Source organism: Armigeres subalbatus, chromosome 1 (genome assembly GCF_024139115.2).
Source record: "Armigeres subalbatus isolate Guangzhou_Male chromosome 1, GZ_Asu_2, whole genome shotgun sequence".
Taxonomy (NCBI): domain Eukaryota; kingdom Metazoa; phylum Arthropoda; class Insecta; order Diptera; family Culicidae; genus Armigeres; species Armigeres subalbatus.
In genome coordinates, this window is record NC_085139.1 from 153,166,371 (window position 1) to 153,189,330 (window position 22,960).

The 22,960-nt window shown below is 38.2% G+C and overlaps 1 protein-coding gene across 1 annotated transcript in view; it reads left to right on the forward strand.

The window, feature by feature from the left end:
- The window catches only part of LOC134207490 (uncharacterized), a 28,390-nt gene extending 9,640 nt beyond the window's left edge, over positions 1-18,750 (forward strand). Inside the window, exons 2-5 of the mRNA XM_062683202.1 lie at positions 17,525-17,815; positions 18,145-18,336; positions 18,398-18,582; positions 18,650-18,750. Of these exons, the coding sequence (XP_062539186.1) occupies positions 17,525-17,815; positions 18,145-18,336; positions 18,398-18,582; positions 18,650-18,706 (725 nt within the window). The 3' untranslated portion in view covers positions 18,707-18,750. The remainder of the gene's footprint in view (positions 1-17,524; positions 17,816-18,144; positions 18,337-18,397; positions 18,583-18,649) is intronic.
- Positions 18,751-22,960: the final 4,210 nt, after the last annotated feature.

Consider the following 22,960-nt stretch of genomic DNA (forward strand, 5'->3'; position numbering starts at 1 on the left):
GGTTTTGTGATTTTGAGATTTTTAAATTCTGAGATTCTGAGATTCTGAGATTCTGAAATTCTAAGATTCTGAGATTCTGAGATTCTGAGATTCTGAGATTCTGAGATTCTGAGATTCTGAAATTCTGAAATTCTGAGGTTCTGAGATTCTGAGATTCTGAAGTTCTGAGATTTTGAGATTCTGAGATTCTGAGATTCTGAAGTTCTGAGATTCTGAGATTCTGAGATTCTGAGATTCTGAGATTCTGAGATTCTGAGATTCTGAGATTCTAAGATTTTGAGAATCTGAGATTCTGAGATTTTGAGATTCTGAGATTCTAAGATTCTAAGATTCTAAGATTCTGAGATTTTTAAATTCTGAGATTCTGAGATTCTGAGATTTTGAGATTCTGAGATTTTAAGATTCTAAGATTCTACGATTCTGAGATTCTGAGATTTTGAGATTCTGAGATTCTGAGATTCTGAGATTCTGAGATTCTGAGATTCTTAGATTTTGAGATGTTGAGATTCTGAGATTCTGAAATTCTGAGATTCTGGGATTATTAGATTATAAGATTTGGAGAATCTGAGATTCTGAGATTCTGAGATTCTGAAATTCTGAGAATCTGAGAATCTGAGATTCTGAGATTCTGAGATTCTGAGATTCTGAGATTCTAAGATTCTGAAATTCTGAGATTTTGAGATTCTGAGATTCTGAGATTCTGAGATTCTGAGATTCTGAGATTCTGATATTCTGAGATTCTGAGATTCTGAGATTCTGAGATTTTGAGATTCTGAGATTCTGAGATTCTGAGATTCTGAGATTCTGAGATTCTGAGATTCTGAGATTCTGAATTCTGAGGATTCTGGGATTCTAAGATTCTGAGTTCTGAGATTCTGAGTTCTGAGATTCTGAGATTCTGAGGATTCTGAGATTCTGAGATTCTAAGATTCTGAAATTCTGAGATTTAGAGATTCTGAGATTCTGAGATTCTGAGATTCTGAGATTCTGAGATTCTGAGATCGAGATTCTGAGATTCTGAGATTCTGAGATTCTGAGCTTCTGAGATTCTGAGATTCTGAAATTCTGAAATTCTGAGGTTCTGAGATTCTGAGATTCTGAGATTCTGAAATTCTGAGATTCTGAGATTCTGAGATTTTGAGATTCTGAGATTTTGAGATTCTAAGATTCTGAAATTCTGTGATTTTGACATTCTGAGATTCTGAGATTCTGAAATTCTGAGATTCTGAGATTCTGAGGTTCTGAAATTCTGAGATTCTGAGATTCTGAGATTCTGAGATTCTAAGATTCTGAAATTCTGAGATTCTGAGATTTTGAGATTCTGAGATTCTGAGATTCTGAGATTCTGAGATTTTCAGATTCTGAGATTCTGAGATTCTGAAATTCTGAGATTCTGAGATTCTGAGATTCTGAGATTCTGAGATTCTGAAATTCTGAGATTCTGAGATTTTGAGATTCTGAGATTCTGAGATTCTGAAATTCTGAGATTCTGAAATTCTAAGATTCTGAGATTCTAAGATTCTGAGATTTTTAAATTCTGTTATTCTGAGATTCTGAGATTTTGAGATTCTGAGATTCTGAGATTCTGAGATTCTGAGATTCTGAGATTCTGAGATTCTAAGATTCTGAAATTCTGAGATTTTGAGATTCTGAGATTTTGAGATTCTGAGATTCTGAAATTCTAAGATTCTGAGATTCTGAGATTCTCAGTTTCTGAAATTCTAAGATCCTGAGATTCTGACATTCTGAGATTCTGAGATTCTGAGATTCTGAGATTCTAAGATTCTGAGATTCTGAGATTCTAAGATTCTGAGATTCTGAAATTCTGAGATTCTGAGATTCTGAGATTCTGAGATTCTGAGATTCTGAGATTCTGAGATTCTGAGATTTTCCGATTTTGATTCCCAGATTCTGAGATTCTGAAATTCTAAGTTTCTGAGATTCTAAGATTCTGAGATTCTGAGATTCTGAGATTCTGAGATTCTGAGATTCTGAGATTCTGAGATTCTGAGATTCTGAGATTCTGAGATTCTGAGATTCTGAGATTCTGAGATTCTGAGATTCTGAGATTTTGAGATTCTGAGATTCTGAAATTCTAAGATTCTGAGATTCTAAGATTCTGAGATTCTGAGTTTCTGAAATTCTAAGATTCTGAGATTCTGAGATTCTGAGATTCTGAGATTCTGAGATTTTTAGATTCTGAGATTCTGAGATTTTTAGATTCTTAGATTCTGAGATTCTGAGATTCTGAGTTTCTGAAATTCTAAGATTCTGAGATTCTTAGATTCTGAGATTCTGAGATTCTGAGATTCAGAGATTCTGAGATTCTGAGATTCAGAGATTTTTTAAATTCTGAGATTCTGAGATTCTGAAATTCTGAGATTCTGAGATTCTGAGATTCTGAGATTCTGAGATTCTGAGATTCTGAGATTCTGAGATTCTGAGATTCTGAGATTCTGAGATTCTGAGATTCTGAGATTCTGAGATTCTGAGATTCTGAGATTCTGAGATTCTGAGATTCTGAGATTTCCAGATTCTGAGATTCTGAGATTTTTAGATTCTATGATTCTGAGATTCTGAGATTCTAAGATCCTAAAATTCTAAGATTCTGAGATTCTGAGATTCTGAGATTCTGAGATTCTGAGATTTTTAGATTCTTAGATTCTGAGATTCTGAGATTCTAAGATTCTGAAATTCTAAGATTCTGAGATTCTGAGATTCTGAGATTCTGAGATTCTGAGATTCTGAGATTCTGAGATTCTGAGATTCTGAGATTCTTAGATTTTGAGATTCTGAGAATTTGAGAATCTGAGATTCTGGAGTTCTGAGATTCTGAGATTTTAAAATTCTCAGATTTGAGGATTCTGACATTTTGAGATTCTGAGATTCTGAGATTTTTAAATTCTCAGATTTGAAGATTCTGAGATTTTGAGATTTTGTGATTTTGAGTTTCTGAGATTCTAAGTTTCTGAGATTTTGTGATTCTGTGATTCAGAGATTCTGCGATTCCTAGATTCTGAGATTCTGAGATTTTCTCAGATTCTGTGATTCTCTCAGATTCTAAGATTCTCTCAGATTCTAAGGTTTTGAGATTCTGAGGTTCTGAGGTTCTGAGATATTGAGATTCTGAGATTATGAGATTATGAGATTGTGAGATTCTGAGATTCTAAGTTTCTGAGATTTTGAGATTCTGTGATTCAGAGATTCTGCAATCCAGAGATTCAGAGATTTTCTCAGATTCTGTGATTCTATCAGACTCTGAGATTTTCTCAGATTCTTAGGTTCTGAGATTCTGAGATTCTGAGATTCTGAGATTCTGAGATTCTGAGGTTCTGAGGTTCTGAGATATTGAGATTCTGAGATTCTGAGATTATGAGATTATGAGATTTTGAGATTCTGAGATTCTAAGTTTCTGCGATTTTGAGATTATGTGATTCAGAGATTCTGCGATTTAGAGATTCTGAGATTCTGAGTTTTCTCAGATTCTGTGATTCTCTCAGATTCTAAGGTTCTGAGATTCTGAGAATTTGAGGTTCTGAGATATTGAGATTCTGAGGTTCTGAGATTATGAGATTATGAGATTCTGAGATTATGAGATTATGAGATTCTGTAATTTTTAGATTTTGTGATTTTGAGTTGCTGAGATTCTTTCCAACAAGAACTTGAAATATTAATCAGAAATCGGAAATCTAATCGAAGATTCTAATAAAAATATGAAAATTCACTAAGAATATTCCGAGATTCTGAAATTCTGAGATTTTGAGAATCTGAGATTCTGAGATTCTGAGATTCTGAGATTCTTTGATTCTAATATTCTAATATTCTGAGATTCTGAGATTCTGAGATTCTGATATTCTGAGATTCTGAGATTCTGAGATTCTGAGATACTGAGATTCCGATATTCTGAGATTGAGATTCTGAGATTTTGAGATTTTTAGATTTTGAGAACCTGAGAATCTGAGAACCGGAGAGTATAAAATTCGATTTCGATTCGAGATTTCGAGATTCTGGGTTTCTAAGATTCTGAGATTCTGAGATTTTGAGATTCTGAGATTCTAAGATTCTGAGATTCTGAGATTCTGATATTCTGAGATCCTGAGATTCTGAGATTCTGAGAATCTGAGATTCTGAGATACTGATATTCTGAGATTCTGAGATTCTGAAATTCTGAGATTCTGAGATTCTGAAATTCTGATATTTTGAGATTTTGAGATTCTGAAATTCTAATATTCTGAGAATCTGAGATTTTGAGATTCTGAGAATCTGGGAATCTGAGATTCTGAGATTCCGGGATTTTGAGATTCGGAGAATCTGAGATTCTGAGGTTGCTAGATTCTGAAATTCTAAGATTCTGAAATTCTGATATTTTGAGCTTCTGAGATTCTGAGATTTTTAGATTCTGAAATTCTAAGGTTCTGAGATTTTTAGATTTTGAGTCCCCATCTGGGTCTGGTTAATGAACCGTGGACTTTCGCCATACACCCCCTCCCCCTAAACTGTGCACGTGGTATATGGACAGCCCCTTATCCCGTGCAGAGTCAGCGTTAGCATCGTCAAAAAATGCCACTGAGCGCTAGTTTCGTTATGCATGTTAGAGTATACCAGTGCCATCGTGTTGTCAAAATGAGATTTTGACTTGCAATGTCGACGCCGATGGCGTTGAGGTTCGGTTTGTTTGTTTACACATGTTTTGCAAGAAATTTTGTTCGAGCCTCCATGTCTGTTCTCTGTGCCGGAGTTGAATTTTGACACCCATATCACAGAGAACAGACATGGATGCTCGAACAAAATTTCGTTAAAAACGTGTGTAAAGATTTAAATCGCACCTCAGCGCCGCCAACGCAGGCTGCCCGACATAAAAACTCAATTTCACTAAGTGATGGCGTTGGCATACACTTCATAAACAATGTAGTGTTGCCACCTAGGAGCGAGCCTAGGAGCAATTCGGAATGAACACTAGCGCTAAAAAGTAAAACACGGCAAATTTTAACAACATTTATCAGCACACTAGCACCGCGCAACGGGGGCATAACGACATACTTTAAAATGACCAGTACAAACTTTACACAAGCACGCGAATGAAGATGAACGTCTGTTCTCTGTGCCCATATATGGTTCCAGATGGTGCCAAAACCGGCTCCTCCTGCACACCAAAAAATTATGAATATTACAGGTGATGTATTTCAATAAAATGACACAAAATCACATGACATAAACAGAATCGTATATTTTTCAATGTCAGATGATTTGAAATTACATGTCACGGAACCTTAACACAGCACCCGCTGCAACGCACCTAACGCACAAGCAGTTAATGACTTTATGCAGTGAAATACTTGTTCAGTGCAAATCGTGGAACCAGTTTTACTTCGATCATCCCTCTCTCAAGAAACGGAGATAGCTGAGTGGTAGCGTGCCGGGCTCTCACTCAGCGGACTCATGTTCGATTCTCGTTCTGATCAATCAATTTTTTTGTCAATAAAGTTGTGATGTAAAATTAAACTATGTACCACCTAATTTTACGTCAAAAATGACGCTCGTATATGTCGGTGTCACAGCACCTTAAATTACATGATTATTTTTAGGTGTGTGGAAGGCCCTTGGAACCTGCACTTCAAATAATCTAAACGTTGTTTCCACCTGAATTTTCAGGTACATTTTACGTGAACACGTAACTGCAATTGCTTCAGAAAATTCAGGTGAAACTTACGTGTCCGGTGAATTCTATCCAAAACTCAGGTAGAACGTAGCTGATTTTCACGTAGAATGAAAATTCTATCGAAAAATCAGGTAAAAGTTACGCGATTTTGAGGTGGAAAAAATCTACGTACTTTTTCAGGTGGAAACAACGTGCAGATTTTTTTGGGTGTGCTAAAGCCTAGATCATTTAGAAATGGGGCACTTCATTTTAGAGCTAGTTGCGTTCCTAGTGGTCGGATATGCAAATTTTTCACAGCGTTTCATGATTAGTAAACCACAGACAAACAGACGTAACACTGATGAAATTCCCATCGCCCAAGCTCTGAACAGTCGTTTTAAATTCCGCTGATTACTTGTTTCACACATAGAGGCGCGCGCATCGTTTACCTTCAGGTTTGACTTTTCACAATATCGCCGTCTGTTGAATAAACAACATCTAGTACAACATGCACGCGAGATGGTGATAAAGTAACTGGGTGATGTTTTTTTGAGGAAATTTATCTAGCTGTTAGGTCTGTTTGTCTGTGAGTAAACCATTCTTTTCAATTTATTTCTTCACGTGGTTTCAAAATATTCACCACGCAGGAAGAGAAACGAAAAATGCACAGTCCTGCAAAATCCATCTGAGTCAAAAGCCGATTTTTACCCTTCATTCATTCCCATGATGACCCATTTACGTTTGGCTACAATGGTACTACAAAAGTGGAGTCCAGTTTACCCCAACAAATCTGAGTTCATCAAATTGTCCTCAGTTCCATACAATAGAGTCATTTTGAGTGATTATTAACCAGAAACTGAAGGCACAGACAAACAGACGTAACAGCTTGAACGTTTTTCTGAAAATCCATCGCTCAACTCCTCTACCACCACCTTGCGAGCATGTTACACGAAACAATGTTTCGTATGACATCGTCACCAGAAGGCGCTGGAGTGAACTGTCAAACTCGAAGGATTACGACGCTAGCGCCTCTAGTTGTGAAACGCACAATCAATCAAATTCAAATTGATCGTTGAAGTCATGGTCGATGGTATTTTTTCTTGTGTTACGTCTGTTTGTCTGTGCTGAAGGTAAAGGGAGCAGTCACCACTGATATTGACCGTATGGAGAGTTGGTGGAATTAACTAGCCAAAATCATGACTGAAGAAGGTGTGCGCCGACTGACAAGCAGCATCAACAGAAAACTGTGAGAATTTCTTCGAAATAACGATTCATGATTCGTTTCTGTCATTAATATGAAACAAAATAATATAACTTTTGTTTCATTCTTAGAGGCTGTGAGGCTGTGAGGCTGTGAGGCTGAAGGAGTAGGGACCCAACTAGCTAGCAGCTGGAGCACCCCATTCGTACACTCCAGTTCAGTAATTGATAATACCCTAAACACAGACAAACAGACGTAACACTAGAGAAAATACCATCGACCATGACTTCAACGATAAATTTGAATTTGATTGATTACGCAATTCACAACTAGAGGCGCTAGTGTCGTAATCATTCGGGTTTGACATTTCACTCCAGCGCCTTCTGGTGACGATGTCATACGAAACATCGTTTCGTGTAACATGCTCGCAAGATGGTGGTAGAGGAGTTGAGCGATGAATTTTTCAGAAAAAAGTTCAAGCTGTTACGTCTGGTTGTCTGTGCCCTAAAAGTAGGCAATTACCAAGGATTGGAGAACGCTTGGAAACGCTGTACATATGTAGGGATGCATGATACATGAAAAAACTAAAATTTTCAATAGTTTAGCGTTGATAATCAAAAGTTTCAATACTACTGGCAAATTGGTGGAGAGTTTGCGAATTGATTGATATATAAATCTTCAAAATCCATTGAAAGATAAAGGACTCAATATGTTCATTGTTTACGAGGTCGCCATTGTTGGAATATCAGGTAGTGTGCGACGTTTCGCAGTAGATCGTAGATGAATAAGAAGCAGGAGCCGGTTAGTTGTAGTTGCTCTTTGGTATAGATTAAGATTTAATCTTAGTTAATTTTAGTAAGTTTGATGATTGTATATACCTGCAGCTGCTGGCAGAATTAAAAGTCAGTAGCCTGCCGTGGTGTTGAAAGGGAACTCTAGTGTTTGTTGATCTTTGTGAGCGGGTTTCCTTGTCTGCCCAACAGCAATAACTAAAACAGAAACCACCGGTGGGAAGATGAGGCGCTATCCTAAAATAGCACGCTGGAGGGAGCGCTATAATAAGAATAGCGATGAGAACTCCCGTGGAGGTGCTCTAAGAATGTGGAATCCTAATAAGAAAACGAAATTTTAATGAGAATAAGAAATTCTAATAAGAATATTCTGAGAGTTTGAGATTCTGAGATTATGAGATTCTAAGATTTTGAAATTTTGAGATTTTTAGTTTTTTATTCTGAGATTCTGAAATTCTAAAACTCTAATATTCTGAGATTCTGATTTTTTCAACGCCTGTCATTGGCTAACAAAGCTCGTGTACTCTGCATCGAAGCTTACAGAACCGGTATTATGGCGCAATCTTTAATGCGAACATATATATATTCGGTTAGTTACGGCTAATCAATTTTTTTTTTGAGTCTCTATAGACGAATTCACGATCCAAAAAATCCATATATAGAAATGTAAACATGAAACTCATGAAACTTCACTCTCCATTTGAATACGGGTAAAAAAAATTGTCGTATGACGTCATGATGTAACGGTTCATAATCAAGCAAGTATCTCAAGCATACCACCACAGCCAAAAAGACGTATCACTAGAAAAAATCAGAAGGGTTATATACAAGATACGACCGCCCGACGTAAACTACGTAAAGCAGATCATAAGATAATTGAGGGGTCAAACTCAAAGGGGTGTAAGTGACAAAAAGTTAGTTTCGAGAAAAATGAGTACAAAGTTTTTCAATATTTTTTAGCTCCATACAAACTGTATGAAAGTTCAAAAAATAATAAGTTTCTAAAAATTATAACATTTTTTATAAATATCGTACAAAGTATATCAACATATTACCACAAAGCTCGAGAATCAAAGCATTTTTTGCTGTAGTCAACTCAATTTTGACCAAAATGTCACTTACACCCCTCAATTAATTTGCTTAAAGCTTAGAGTGATTGAAATTTTGACTTTTTCGCTCCCCTATGCTTGAACGATAACATTTGCTGTTTTGATGAACCTCCTAAACCAAGAACCAACCTGATCCAAGAATATTAAAATCAATCTAATGCATTCTGTTTATGTGAAGATGGTCCATATTAGCCATATTTTAAATAATGATGATGATTTGTAGTACCATGTAATTGTTGTGCAAATTCAATTCTGTATGTATTCGATAGTTGGTGGGGTACAACTTCGGACATTGAAATTTTTCATAGCCATTTTTTACACCTGTTCTGTTACACTTACTTCAATTCAATTGTTTCTTCTTGCTGAGAAAGCCACAGAAATTAGCAGAAACAAAAATTGAAGAGGACATTGAAAAAGGTGGGAATTTGGATTAGGATGTAAAAAATTTAGCCGAAGAGTCAAATAAGCTCTACTCAATTTTTAAAATTTACAGCTTGAAGCTCATGAAAAATATGATTATTACGAATGATGTCTTTACCCATGTAACAGGAACTTAATCACATTTGAACAATATTTGAACATTTGATGCAATAGTGTCCGGTACTAGGAGACATTTTTCTGAACCGTGAAATTTTCTCCAAAATTCATCGTCGAAAACCGAAAAATGTTGCCAACGTACTCATATATTTTTAGATATTATTGAGCAACATTGCAAAACAGTTTTCCAAAAAAGTTACTGTTTTCATAGTAATTCTCAAACTTCAAATCGCGCGTGCTTAGTCAAATTACAACCAAATCTGCTAAAAATTAGGGAAGTTCTGTAAAACAACTGATACCACCGTTTAAGCTTAGGGGAGCGAAAAAGTCACTGTTGTGTGACTTTTGAAGTGTTATTTAAAAGGGTGCTGCCTAAATAGTAAGATAACCTTGTTTATAGTTGATAATCAATTTAAATAACCACCTCTTGCTTACATCAAACATGACCAGCATCTGTAGCAATGTTATGGATTTCATTTCAAAATAAATGACATTGCATCTGTAGCACTTTTTCATAAACACTAAAGACACTATATACACTCCAATTGGAACATTTCCCGTCTTTGTTTATAGTGTCTTTAATAAACACTACTTTTTTGCTCCAACCGCGGTCATGGCTCTTGATCTATTGTTGTACTTTTTGTGCGAATCACCGCACAAAAGTAGAGCGCAAGAACCAACGGCACCAGACGGCGGTCGTAGCTAAACACTGAAATTTTTCTGGGTTGGTAATAAATTGGAATTTTCAATGTTTTACGTTGATAATCAATTGTTCCAATGGGCTTAAAAAATTGCTGGAGAGTTTCCGATTCGATTGATAATAAAATATCGAAAATCCATTGAAAGATAAAGGAGCTATTAAGGTTTGAAATCTTACATGATTTCGTGACGGTCTCGAATTTGGAAATTTTCATTTGTCACCCTGTATCCGACTCTTCCCCTTAGACGTAGTTTACGTCAAAAAATACCATAGACCATGACTTCAACGATCAATTTGAATTTGATTGGTTGCACATTTCACAACTAGAAGCGCTTGAGTCATAATCCTTCGAGTTTGACATTTCTCTCCAGCGCCTTCTGGTGACAATGTCATACGAAATATTGTTTCGTGTAACATGCTCGCAAGATGGTGGTAGAGGAGTTGGGCGATGGATTTTTTAGAAAATCGTTCAAGCTGTTACGTCTGTTTGTCTGTGGTACCACATTGTTATGTTGCTGCATGATTGAGTGTTTGATTTTGATAAAATATCGAAAACAAAAGTGTGCATAAAAATTGCATCGCCATAACAAGACAATTAACACTGGTTGGTAGAGAATTAACACTGTTGTTTTCATTTAGAACCAAATCCAGATGTCGCACATGTTGGGGTAGGGCTTCATTGCCCCCCCATCTCCCCCTGGATTTTCCGAGATTTTGTAACTTTGAGTTTTTGGGATTCTGAGACTCTGTGATTCTGTGATTCTGATATTCTGCGATCCTGATATTTTAAAATGCTTTGATTCTGAAATTCGGAATATTGAAATTCTGAGATTCTAAGAATCTGAAATTCATAGATTCTGGGATTCTGATATTCTGATGTTCTTTCTTTCATAGATTCTGAGATTTTGAATTTTTGAGATTCTAATATTCTTAGATTTTGAGATTCTGAAATTGAGAATTCTGAAATTCTAATTTTGAGACCCTGAGATTCTAAATTGTTTACATTCTGATATCAAAATTCGAATAACAATATGAAATTTCAATGAGAATACGAAAATCTAATAAGAATATAAAATTCTAATAAGGCTCTAGTTATGGAACGCGCAATCATTCAAATTCAAATTGATCGTTGAAGCACAGACAAACAGACGTAACAGCTAGAATAATTTCCTGAATACTTCATCGCCAAGTTACTTTGTCACCATCTCGCGTACATATTGCACGAAATGATGTTTAGTACGACAATGTCAAAAGACGGCGTTAGTTTGAGATGTCAAATCGAAAGATAAACGATGCGCGCGCCTCTAGATGTGAAACAAGTAATCAATATAATTTAAAACGACCGTTCAGAGCATGGACGATGGGAATTTCATCAGTGTTACGTTTGTTTGTCTGTGGTTGAAGTTTTAGATTCTGAGATTAAAATCCTTATAAGAATATGATATAGTAATAAAAATACGAGATCACAGACAAACAGACGTAACACAGATGAAATTCCCATCGCCCAAGCTCTGAACGGTCGTTTTAAATTTCGCTGATTACTTGTTTCACACATGGAGGCGCGCGCATCGTTTGCTTTTGATTTTTTTGACTTTTGACTTTAGGTTTGACTTTTCACATTAGCGCCGTCTGTTGACATTTTCGTACTAAACAACATCTTGTACAACATGCACGCGAGATGGTGATAAAGTAACTGGGTGATGATTTTTTCAGGAAATTGTTCTAGCTGTTACGTCTGTTTGTCTGTGATGAGGTTATAATCACAGACAAATAGACGTAACAGCTTGAACATTTTCTGAAAATCTATCGCTTATATACTCACCGGAAGGCGCTGAATTGAAATGTCAAACTCTGAAGATAACGACGCTAGCGCGTTTCAAATTGATCGTTTAAGTCATGGTTGATTGTAACACAGAGCACAGACGTTCATCTTATGTCGCGAAGTTTCGAAGTATGTCGTTGCGCGGTGCAAGCGTGATAGTGTGCTAAGAATGTTGGTAAACATTTGCCGTATTTTAGCTAGTGTTCATTTCGAATTGTCACTAGATGGCAGCATCATTTTGTTTACGTAGTGTAGGCCAACGCCATCCCTTGATGAAATTGAGGTTGTATGTCGGGCAGTCTGTGTTGGCGGCGCTGTGGAGCTTTACACACGTTTCCAACAAAATTGTGTATGAGCCTGCATGTCTGTTCTCTGTGATGGCAATTTCTCTTGTGTTACATCTATTTGTCTGTGTTATAATATAAATGTGAATTAGGAAGTCCAATCTATCTATCTTCTATCTATATCTATATATATATATATATATAAAACACAATGTTTGTATGTTTGTATGTATGTTCCAGCATAACTTATGAACCCATTGACCGATTTCAACCAAATTTAGAACACACATTCTTTATCTTAAGGAGACGACGATACCCGGGCAGAAGCCATGAACAGAATAACAAAACATGATATGGACTTGATTGATATAAGAGATAAAAGAACAGGCAACAATATCAAAAATTTGCACCGAAATATCATCTAAATATCAATATATGCTATGGATAAGAACAAACTAATGGCACATGATATTGATCACTTATTACAAATAGCATAACTTGATCTTCCCATGATATTTTAGTGCAAAATTTTGATATTATAGTCTGATCTTTTATCTCTTATATCAATCATGTCCATATCTCATTTTGCTATCTTATCAACATTTGATTTTTTTTTTAATCTTTCGTTTATTTGGAAGGCTCATTTGAAGCGTTACGGAGCCGAAATCAAGTTTAACAATACATTTCTTGATTCTTATACATAGTGTTAGTTTTGGGGAACCGAAAGACTCGCGGTTTGGTCGAGGTTAGGGAATACAATAATACAGTAGGAAAGGAAAGGATTTTAGGGTACTTAAGTAATTACGATGCTGATGCTCACAAAGTTGACATTCCTCGCGATGTTTCACATCTGTAACGGGACAAACAAACTTTTTTTTGGGAGGCAACAACGAGAGGAAGACATACGGAAGGGATTAACGACAGACATTCAAATGTACAAAAAAGAGGAAGACATTTGTAATGGGGTATGACAGACAAGGGAATGGGCAGACAATGATTACAGTTTTACATCGGCAACTTTCAAAAATTGGTGCACCAGGGACATGTACTCGAGATCAAGGCCCGACAACACTTCCCTAATAGGCTTTGGTTGTTTTCCTCGGACCCGGAGATGTTCAGTTAGCGCAGATCTGGGGCCACGATGCTCCTCGCACGCCCACACGACATGATCGATGTCCTGATAATCCTCGCCGCAAACACAGAGATTCCCTTCCGAGAGCCCCACTCTGAAAAGATGTGCATTTAAAGTGTAGTGATGATTGGATATTAGACGACACATGGTTCGAATGAAGTCTCGTCCCATATTCAATTTTTTGAACCATGGACGCTTCGACACCTGCGGGCGAATTGAATACAGCCATCTACCCAACTCCCCATTTGTCCATTTCTGTTGCCAGCTGTTCAAGGCTTCCTGACGAACTAATGTGAAAAATTCATCAAAGGTGATTTTCCGATCGTAAATATCACCTTCCATAGCGCCCACCTTAGCTAAAGAGTCCGCTTTCTCATTTCCCGGGATCGAGCAATGAGAAGGGACCCAAGCCATGGTGATTGTGAATGACCGTTTCGATAGAGCACTCAAAGTCTTTTTTATCCCCTTTAGGAGATACGCTGAGTGCTTCACCGGTTTCATTGACCGAACAGCCTCCAATGAACTTAGACTGTCGGTGAAGATGAAAAAGTGGTCAGGAGGTAGGGATGCGATTTGTTCAAGTGAATAGTGTATAGCTGCTAGCTCAGCAGTATACACGAAACTAGGCTCTTTCAGCTTAAAGTAGGCGCTATGAAAAACGTTGAAAACACCGAAACCAGTGGAGACATCCATTTTGACCCGTCAGTGAAAAAGCTTCTCTCCTCGCTAGTGTGCCCGTATTTGCTTGCAAATAATGGAGGTATGACCTCCGCTCGAAGAAAGTCTGGTATTCCATGAACCTCCTGCATCATGGACAGATCAAAAGTAACAGAGGAACTGTAAGAGTCTAAGAAGTTAGCACGATTGGTGTCAACCGAAGATGGGCTTACCTCCAGCGTCATATACCAGTGGTAAATACTCATGAATAGGGATTGAGGGTTTTGTTCGAGCAGCTTCTCGAAGTTGTCAATGACCAATGGATTGAGAACCTCACAGCGGATGAGGAACCGGAGCGATAATTCCGCGAAACGATCTGTCAGAGGCAGTACTCCCGCAAGTACTTCCAAGCTCATCGTATGAGTCGAATTCATACATCCTAACGCGATACGGAGACAGCGGTACTGAATCCGCTGAAGCTTCGACATCAACATTTGATATTAATGAGCTATTTTCGTCTACTCGGGTAGGGATGCTCTTCGAAAAAAAGGGGGAAGGGGTATTGCTTAGTTATTGATCAACTCAGTGTACCTTTTAAACCCCTTGGCCGATTTCAACCAAATTTAGAGCACACATTCTTTATCTTAAGGAGACAATTATAGGAGGGTTGGGGGTTGTTTTTTGGAAAGGGGGGGGGGGGGGGGGGGAGGGGTATTGCTAAGTTATCGATCAACTCAGTGTAATTTCTGAACCCCTTCGCCGATTTCAACCAAATTTGGAACACACATTCTGTATCTTTAGAAGACGACGATAGAGGGGTTAGGGATGCTCTTCGGAAAAAGGGGGGGTGTGGGGGGAGGAGTATTGCTTAGTTATTGAGCAACGCAGTGTACCTTTTAAACCCCTTGGCCGATTTCAACCAAATTTAGAGCACACATTCTTTATCTTAAGGAGACAATGATAGGAGGGTTATGGATGTTTTTTGGAAAAGGGGGAGGGTGTGGGGGGAGGGATATTGCTAAGTTATTGATCAACTCAGTGTAACTTCTGAACCCCTTCGCCGATTTCAACCAAATTTGAAATACACATTCTGTATCTTTAGGAGACGACGATAGAGGGGTTAGGGATGCTCTTAGGAAGAAGGGGGAGGGTGTGGGGGGAAGGGTATTGCTTAGTTATTGATCAACTCAGTGTACCTTTTGAGCCCCTTGGTCGATTTCAACCAAATTTAGAGCACCCATTCTTTATCTTAAGGAGACAATGATAGGAGCGTTACGGATGTTCCCTGGAAAAGGGGAAGGTTGTGGGGGGAGGGGTATTACTTAGTTATTGATCAACTCAGTGTACCTTCTGAACACCTTGGCTGATTTCAACCAAATTTGGAACACACATTCTTTATCTTTGGGAGACGATGATAGGGGGGTTAGGGATGCTCTTTGGAAAAAGGGGGAGGGTGTGGGGGGAGGGGTATTGCTTAATTGTTGATCAGCTCAGTGTACCTTTTGAACCCCTTGGTCGATTTCAACCAAATTTGGAGAACACATTCTTTATCTTTAGAAGACGACGATAGGGGGTTAGGGTGTAGGGGGAGGGGTATTGTTTAGCAATCGATCAACTCAATGTAAGTCTTGAATCTAATGGTCGATTTGAGCCAAATTTGTATCAAATATTGTCCGTCCTAAGGAAACAATTTTAGTGGATGTGGGTAGGTCATTTTTAAAGGGGGAGGGTGTAAGAAAAGGGTATTGTTTAGTTATCGACCTATTCTGCATAACTTTTGAACCCATTTACCGATTTCCACCAAATTTGGAACCCATATTCGCTGTTTAAGGAATACTATATTAGACCGGGTAAGAGTGTCAAAGCTGAATGAGCGAGAGGGTATATTTATTAAACGAACAGTTTAGTATACCTTTTTATCGCATGGGTCAATTCAAACCAAATTTGTAAACATGTATTCTCTGCCCAAAGAAAACTATTATAGAGAGGCTGGTAGGGACTTTTGGAATGGGGAAGGTTATTGGGGTTGGGTATTGTTTAGAAAACGACTTAATTTAAAATCCCTCCTATTTAGTTCATTCGAGGTTCTTTGACATTGTACCTTGCTCCGAAAACAAATTTCCCGAATTCCTCAAAAATAGCGAATCCTCGACAATAAACCCGGTAATAACATTTCCTCACAAATTACTTTAACGAAAATGATATTTCCCAAAAATGATTCTTACCGATACACATATCCCAGAATATGACATTTCCCTGAATGAAGCAGGCTATTAACATAACACTATTTGCGCTAAGGTCATTCAACATGAAGGGCATTTGGAATAATTATGAACAGCATCAGAAAAATCTTCCATAGAAAGCATAAAGCTGGGTATAAAGCAATATTAATTGTTACCCTTCATCGGAATCATGGTTTGCCCAGTGAAAAGCAATGATTAATGTGTTTCCTTCTGGATGGTGGATGTGATTGCCTCTTTAAAAGTAGGTATTTGCCCGGAGTAAGGCAATGGTGGGTGTGATCCCTTCTTTAAAAACGGCGTTTGCCCGGAATAAAGCATCGGTGGATGTTTTTCCTTCATTAGCCATATACGTTGGCCCGGAATAAGGTTATTCAAACCAACGATCCCTTCTTCAAGATCAGTCAATGTTTCCACAAGCCTTCGTTTAATCAAATGATGAACTATCAATAAGTTAACACAATTACCCTGTTGACCGATTGGTTTTATCTTTTTCTGATTGTGAAAAAAAAACTGAAAACCAAACTGGCAATTCCGAGCAAGGCCGGGTACATAAAGCTAGTAAGAATATGATAAGTTCAATCAAAATTAATTGCCTATTTCCAGGGATTAAACCACCCGACTTGGACATTAATTTACAATGTTGTGAAAACTTATATGTGAATATGTACATTATGTGGAAGATATTGATTTGGAAAATGTATTGGAGGTAACCACTTTCCCTTCGATGGGACTCGAACCCATGAGCCTACAGTACGCTAGACTGGTGCTTTAACCAACTAAGCTGCGAAGGACCTCCGTCGGCCTTCGCAACCTAGTATATGCGTCCAATTTGGGAATCTCGAGCTCGTTCAGTAGCCGCTAGGTTGCGAAGCCGAAGGTTGCGAGAATAACTAAATAAACTTAAGTGGTTTCAATGCTCCATATATTCATACATTCATATTCTAGCATTTTCGCATATACCAAAACTTGTAAAACAACATGGTATATGCGAAAATGCTAGATAATTATAATTTAATATTGTATGAGACCTTACAATTTCACAAACTTTTTTACCAATGTTTGTTAATGAGCCTACATTTTTTGTATAAGAGTCAAACAATTTTGCATCGGCCCAGTTCTTATACATGCTTTGGTAGGTTCTTATACAGAATTGTTATAAAATCTAGCAATCGCTGGTTGGATGCAGGAGTTACAAAAATAAATTCAACAAAACGGTTGGCAACCTTATTTTTATATCAACTTTATTTTCTTGAATTTCGAAATGCCTTCAATTCTTCAATTATTTTTCAGAAAATAATATGACTATTGCGAATATCGATTATCAGGTCAATTCTCAAACATAATAGATCTTATTTATACACTGTTTACACAGAATTTGGACCAACCTTCCTTTTTTACTTCTTTTTGCAGATGTTCTCAATGTTACAGATGCCAACAATAACACTCTATCAGTATTCAACAGTGTTGATCAAATCAAATTAAATAATATAAAACCATCTAGAGGCCGAACAAACAGGAAAGGCAAAACAGCTTTGATCTGCCCACAAGAGAAGCAAGCGCCATTCCAGCTGATCCCAACGCTATGCAGGCGAAATCGAGACTGTAGAAAATCTGGCAGCAATTTCAAGTGTTGCCATCTTTTTGGAAGCAAACGCTGCGTGCCAAGCATACCAAAGCCAATTCCGGAACCACCTCATGACCGTAAGAGACATTGGGTCTAGTATTCTACTATAATTCAGAGTTTATATAAGTACAAACGTCCAATCCATTCTTATATCACCGCATTCTTTCGCATACTTTCGTTTTCTGTTGCATTTCAGTTTTTTGTAGACAGTAAGGCCGATACAAATATCATAACAAAAAAAAACTAATTGAAGGAGGCAACAATAAAAAAAATCTTTTTTGCATTTTTCCCCCATTTTAACATTAATTTTTAATCAAACCCACCAAAAAATCTATTAATATTGTTTGAAATAATAAATACCAAGGACGAGATGAGAGATGACAATGAATTCTTTTATACTTTCAAGCAATTTTTGGTATTCCAAGACGATGCCCGCAAACACCTCTAACGGAAACATTTTGGGACATAAAAACGTGTGAAACCGACAACGACTGCTGGCCACGCGTATGCTGTCCCGACGGTAATGAAAAGTACTGTCGAACATCGCAGCCTATATTCGAGAAGTCGGAGAATCCTGCAGCTAGACAACTGGCATATCGTGAGCAAAACAATAATACTGAATATTTTTTATAATTAGACTACACATCTTATTTTTACAGCCATTGAAACCGTTTCGCAATACCTGCAGTGCACCCCGCCACCCCCTGTTATATTCGACATTCATCCCAAGCCCTGCAACAGCACACTGGACTGCTTTCCAAATCTGTGTTGCCAAGAATTCGGCAAACGACACTGCCGACCTCCGAAGCGCTCGCTTTTAGCATTAGTCACCGGAATAACAGCGGTGAGTGCATTACAACGTTTGATCATAAACAGTGTTGAAGATTCTATTTTTATTTTATTATTTTCAGCGCTTCAATGTTGGTGTTATAAAGGATATTACTGATAATTTAGTTATTAAAAGATAATATTCATATGAAATAAAAAAAATGATTATTTGTTATAATATTTGGAATTTGATTTGAAGCCCTCAAGGTATGCATGTATAAGAACTGGGTATATGCGAAATTACTAGATTCTTATACAAGTATTGTGTTTTTCGAAATACCTGAATAAGAGCTTATATTTTGACCTAAACTAAGTCTAAGGCTTCGGTCCGATTCGCGAATTAAAATCAAATTAAACTTAAAAGTGACAGTTCGGAAATTATGAAATCCCCCGCTCATAAGAATGGCTGGTGCTACCCAGCAAGACCACCAAAACATCTATCAAAAATGATTCAATATCTGTCAAAAGTAATCTTGCTCTGCGAGCAGGGTTATTTGGAAATTTTTGAACTGTCACTTTTAAGTTTAATTCGATTTTAATTCACGAATCGGACCAAAGCCTAAGAAGAAAGCTTGGATACTGGGTGTAAAACGAAAATTTGATGAATATAAGGCGCATCATCTGTGGAGGTCGGTCCTACTACGGGATCCAGAGGAAACTGCGGTCAAAAAAGATTCACCACCGCACCAAATGCTTTATGTACAAAACAATCATAAGACCGGTAGTCCTCTACGGACATGAAATATGGACCATGCTCGAGGAGGACTTGCAAGTACTCGGAGTATTCGAGAGACGGGTGCTTAGGACCATCTTTGGTGGTGAGCAAGAAGACGCTCGCCTAGCTCTAATTTTAATAGGAAACAATGGGACAGGATTATTCGTCGAATGCAACGTGTAAGTCGGTTAAGAATAAATCCAGCTGACTTGATTGGTATAATATGAAAGTCGGCCCTCCGGCCTCCTATCAAAAATTCGGTTTTGGAGTGAACATATACCCTTATGAACGAAAAAGGCAAAAAAAATAAACATGGAAATCTGATATAGGGCACCGCTTCACAACCTGGGGTACATGTACCCCAGGAGGTACCTTCGCTGATCTTAGGAGGTACCCTAAGAAACGCGTGCTATTCAAGAGGAGTATACGCGAGTTTCATTCAAAAATGAGACACCGTCATTCAGAACACAGTTTAGTGACTACGTCTACTCTCGATCATATGACAGTTTTGATGTGATTTATTCACGATCCAATTTTGCCATATTTTTTGTACAGATATTTATACTCAGAAATAATACTGATAACAACTGATTTATTATATAGTGCAACGGTTTATTCCGGTGGAGTCATCGTAAAATATTTAAAAAAGTTAAACGAGAACAAATTCCGCTTAAAAACTTGGCTTTTGCGCCAATTCCTCTAAAGGAATTGCCAAGATTCATTTTAATTTGCCCAGCTTGCTAGTCGGCCACGTCGTCACGTCCGGCCACGTCCGAAAACCGTTATTGCGGAATCTGTTCTCTTCACTTTCAATTTAACAATCGAGCCACATTCACTTTATTCATTCCTCAAAACTATTCCGATTCAAACTATCTCACCACATTTATACACAAAATTGAGTTGACTCAGCAACTCCAAAGAACCGACCGCATTGCGCTGCGAATCAATAACAAACACTAATTTTCCGATCGCATTTACACAATTTCACTTTAACTTACGTCGGTTCCAGTTGTGCGTATGATACCACTCGCCCCTCTCAGCCACACCACATGTTGCAAAATTATTTAATTACTCTTAAAATTTCGGTTGTAGTTGTGGGGTTTAGGTAAATTATATTTAGCATGTGCTTATAGGTTCAACCCTCAGCATGTTCATAAATGAATACATACGAGTTCATCCTCCCGTTGAACGGCTGCTTTATGAAGGACTCAACAACGGTCGTCCATCAGCTAATAGCAAGCCATGACTCCTCCTCTCTCATCGCTGGACGGTCGAAGCACACCGACGTGTCAAGTCAGCAGCTTCCGGCTGCAAGCAGAATTCCAACCTCCCACATTGGCGATCCTGCCAGGTTTTGTTGCAATCAGGTGCAACAAAATAAAGCAGATCAAAAGAAAACTGATGGGAATCGCTTGGCCACTAATCCCAATGGTAAGTGAAATTTTTTTTGAATAGATTGGGAACGAAGTGTTTTGGATTTAAGTTAAATCTACTGAAAGTGATTGAATTGATTTTCTTTCTTCAAATGTGAAATGCGAAATAAGAAAAGGTTGCACTTGTAACGTCATAAAATGGTAGTTTTACTGCTATTGCTATTGTCATTGTGCGTTTCAAAAATGTGTGAGAACAGTTTGAGAGGTGATTTATTAATAATTTATTTGGTGATTCTGAAAATGCAAGACTATTAAATGAATGGCTATTAAAATGAGAATCGAGGCATCTGGATTTTAAAAAAGACGAAAGCAATGCACAATAATCGCATGTTGTTCGGGACGACCATGCAATGAAATTATTGGGTCTTCATGGGAGACGAATCGGCGTGATGCTCGCGATGACCACGCTTGTACGGTTTGCATGATGTTCGGGACGACCATGCTTTGCAGAAATCAGATTTCATAAACAAGTCTGCGTGTTGCTCGGGATGACCACGCGTGGAAAGTTTCCGTGTTGTTCAGGATGACCATGTTTTGAAAAGATTCGATCTTTAAGAGAGATAAATCTGCGTGTTGTTCGGGACAAACACGCCTGAAGCTTTGCATGTTGTTCGGGACGACCATGCGTTGAAATAATTCGGTCTGGAGACGAATTTGCGTGTGGTTTGGGATGACCACGTGAAGCACAAGCATGTGGTTCGGGACGACCATGCTTTGGTGTGATTAGATATTGTATAAAGACAAGTTTGCATGTTTTTCGGTATGACCGGTCTCACCAATGTTAATGTGAGGAACACAAGCTTCGTGAGAATCGTATGCACTAAATTTTATATGCGCGTAGCAATCTTCGCTCAATCTCATCCTTTTTTTGCACGCGTGCAAGATGTCTGGTATGGAGTGGAATTTGCGTTTTCTTCGACTTGAACGATTTGCATGCAATTCAGAACGATCATGTATTGGAACAATTGGGTTACAAGAAGACGCAGTTGGTTGTCGAATGGACAACCGCTGATGGAGAAATGCATGCTATTTAAAGAGTTTTGGACTAAGTAATTTAGACAGATACATGTGCCAAAATAGTTAAAAAAAAGGATGTAATTTCATGTGGTACACAATGACCATGCGTGAAGCTCAATCTAGAAGGATATAGCATGAATCTAATAAATTATTTTGGCCGTAATGAGCGGATATTCGCTTTAGCCTCTTTGTGGGCCCAGGTCAGAATTGCTTTCGATTTCCTATTTATTTGTTGAAGCTATGTGATCTCTGCTGATACACATGAAGTCTCACTGGCGTAACAACAAAGATTACACGTTAGAGTTGAATTTTTGATATTTGGAGTGTTGACTTATCTGATTGAATACTCAAATATTTCGAAAACTCGCCAAAGCAACCCTAGCCTCTTTGATCCATGATCCTATTTCGATCTTGATTCCGCCGTACGACACTAGCTGGTTCCCAAGATATCTAAAGTTTTTGACCTTCTCCACTGCTTGTCCGGCTACTGTAAAGTTGGAGGCGTTGTTCGTGTTGACATCTATGAGAAGCACATTGACACATTGTTTCCGGTAGCTGAACCCGTGCTGAAGGTATTTTTTTTTCCTTTTTAATGGGAGAAGAAGGGGAATGTGGGGTTTAGGTAAATTATATTTAGCATGTGCTTATAGGTTCAACCCTCAGCATGTTCATAAATGAATACATACGAGTTCATCCTCCCGTTGAACGGCTGCTTTATGAAGGACTCAACAACGGTCGTCCATCAGCTAATAGCAAGCCATGACTCCTCCTCTCTCATCGCTGGACGGTCGAAGCACACCGACGTGTCAAGTCAGCAGCTTCCGGCTGCAAGCAGAATTCCAACCTCCCACAGTAGTGACAACTACAAGTCCCAACCGACTCCTGCTGACCGTTGGTGGTGGGCGGGTATGCGGTACGATGCCGAGAGCACGGCCTGCTGCGAGCTGCGATCAGCCAGATGATCGACGGCAAACGATGCGATGATCGCCCGATGCGAATCCATCCTACCCAGGCTGCAGCTGCTGCTGGTCGATATTTACCTATCGACGGGAATTGAAATTTCTTGAAAAAAAAACTGTTACAATAGAACCTTTCTCGATACATTTTATAATGAACAAGAAAGGCAGCACAAAATTATTTTGCAATAACTTGGCTGTCAAGCATTTCCCGCTCTTCGAATTTCTCTTTCCATGCTGCATGAGGGCGCACAAATGCGCGAGACTCTACAT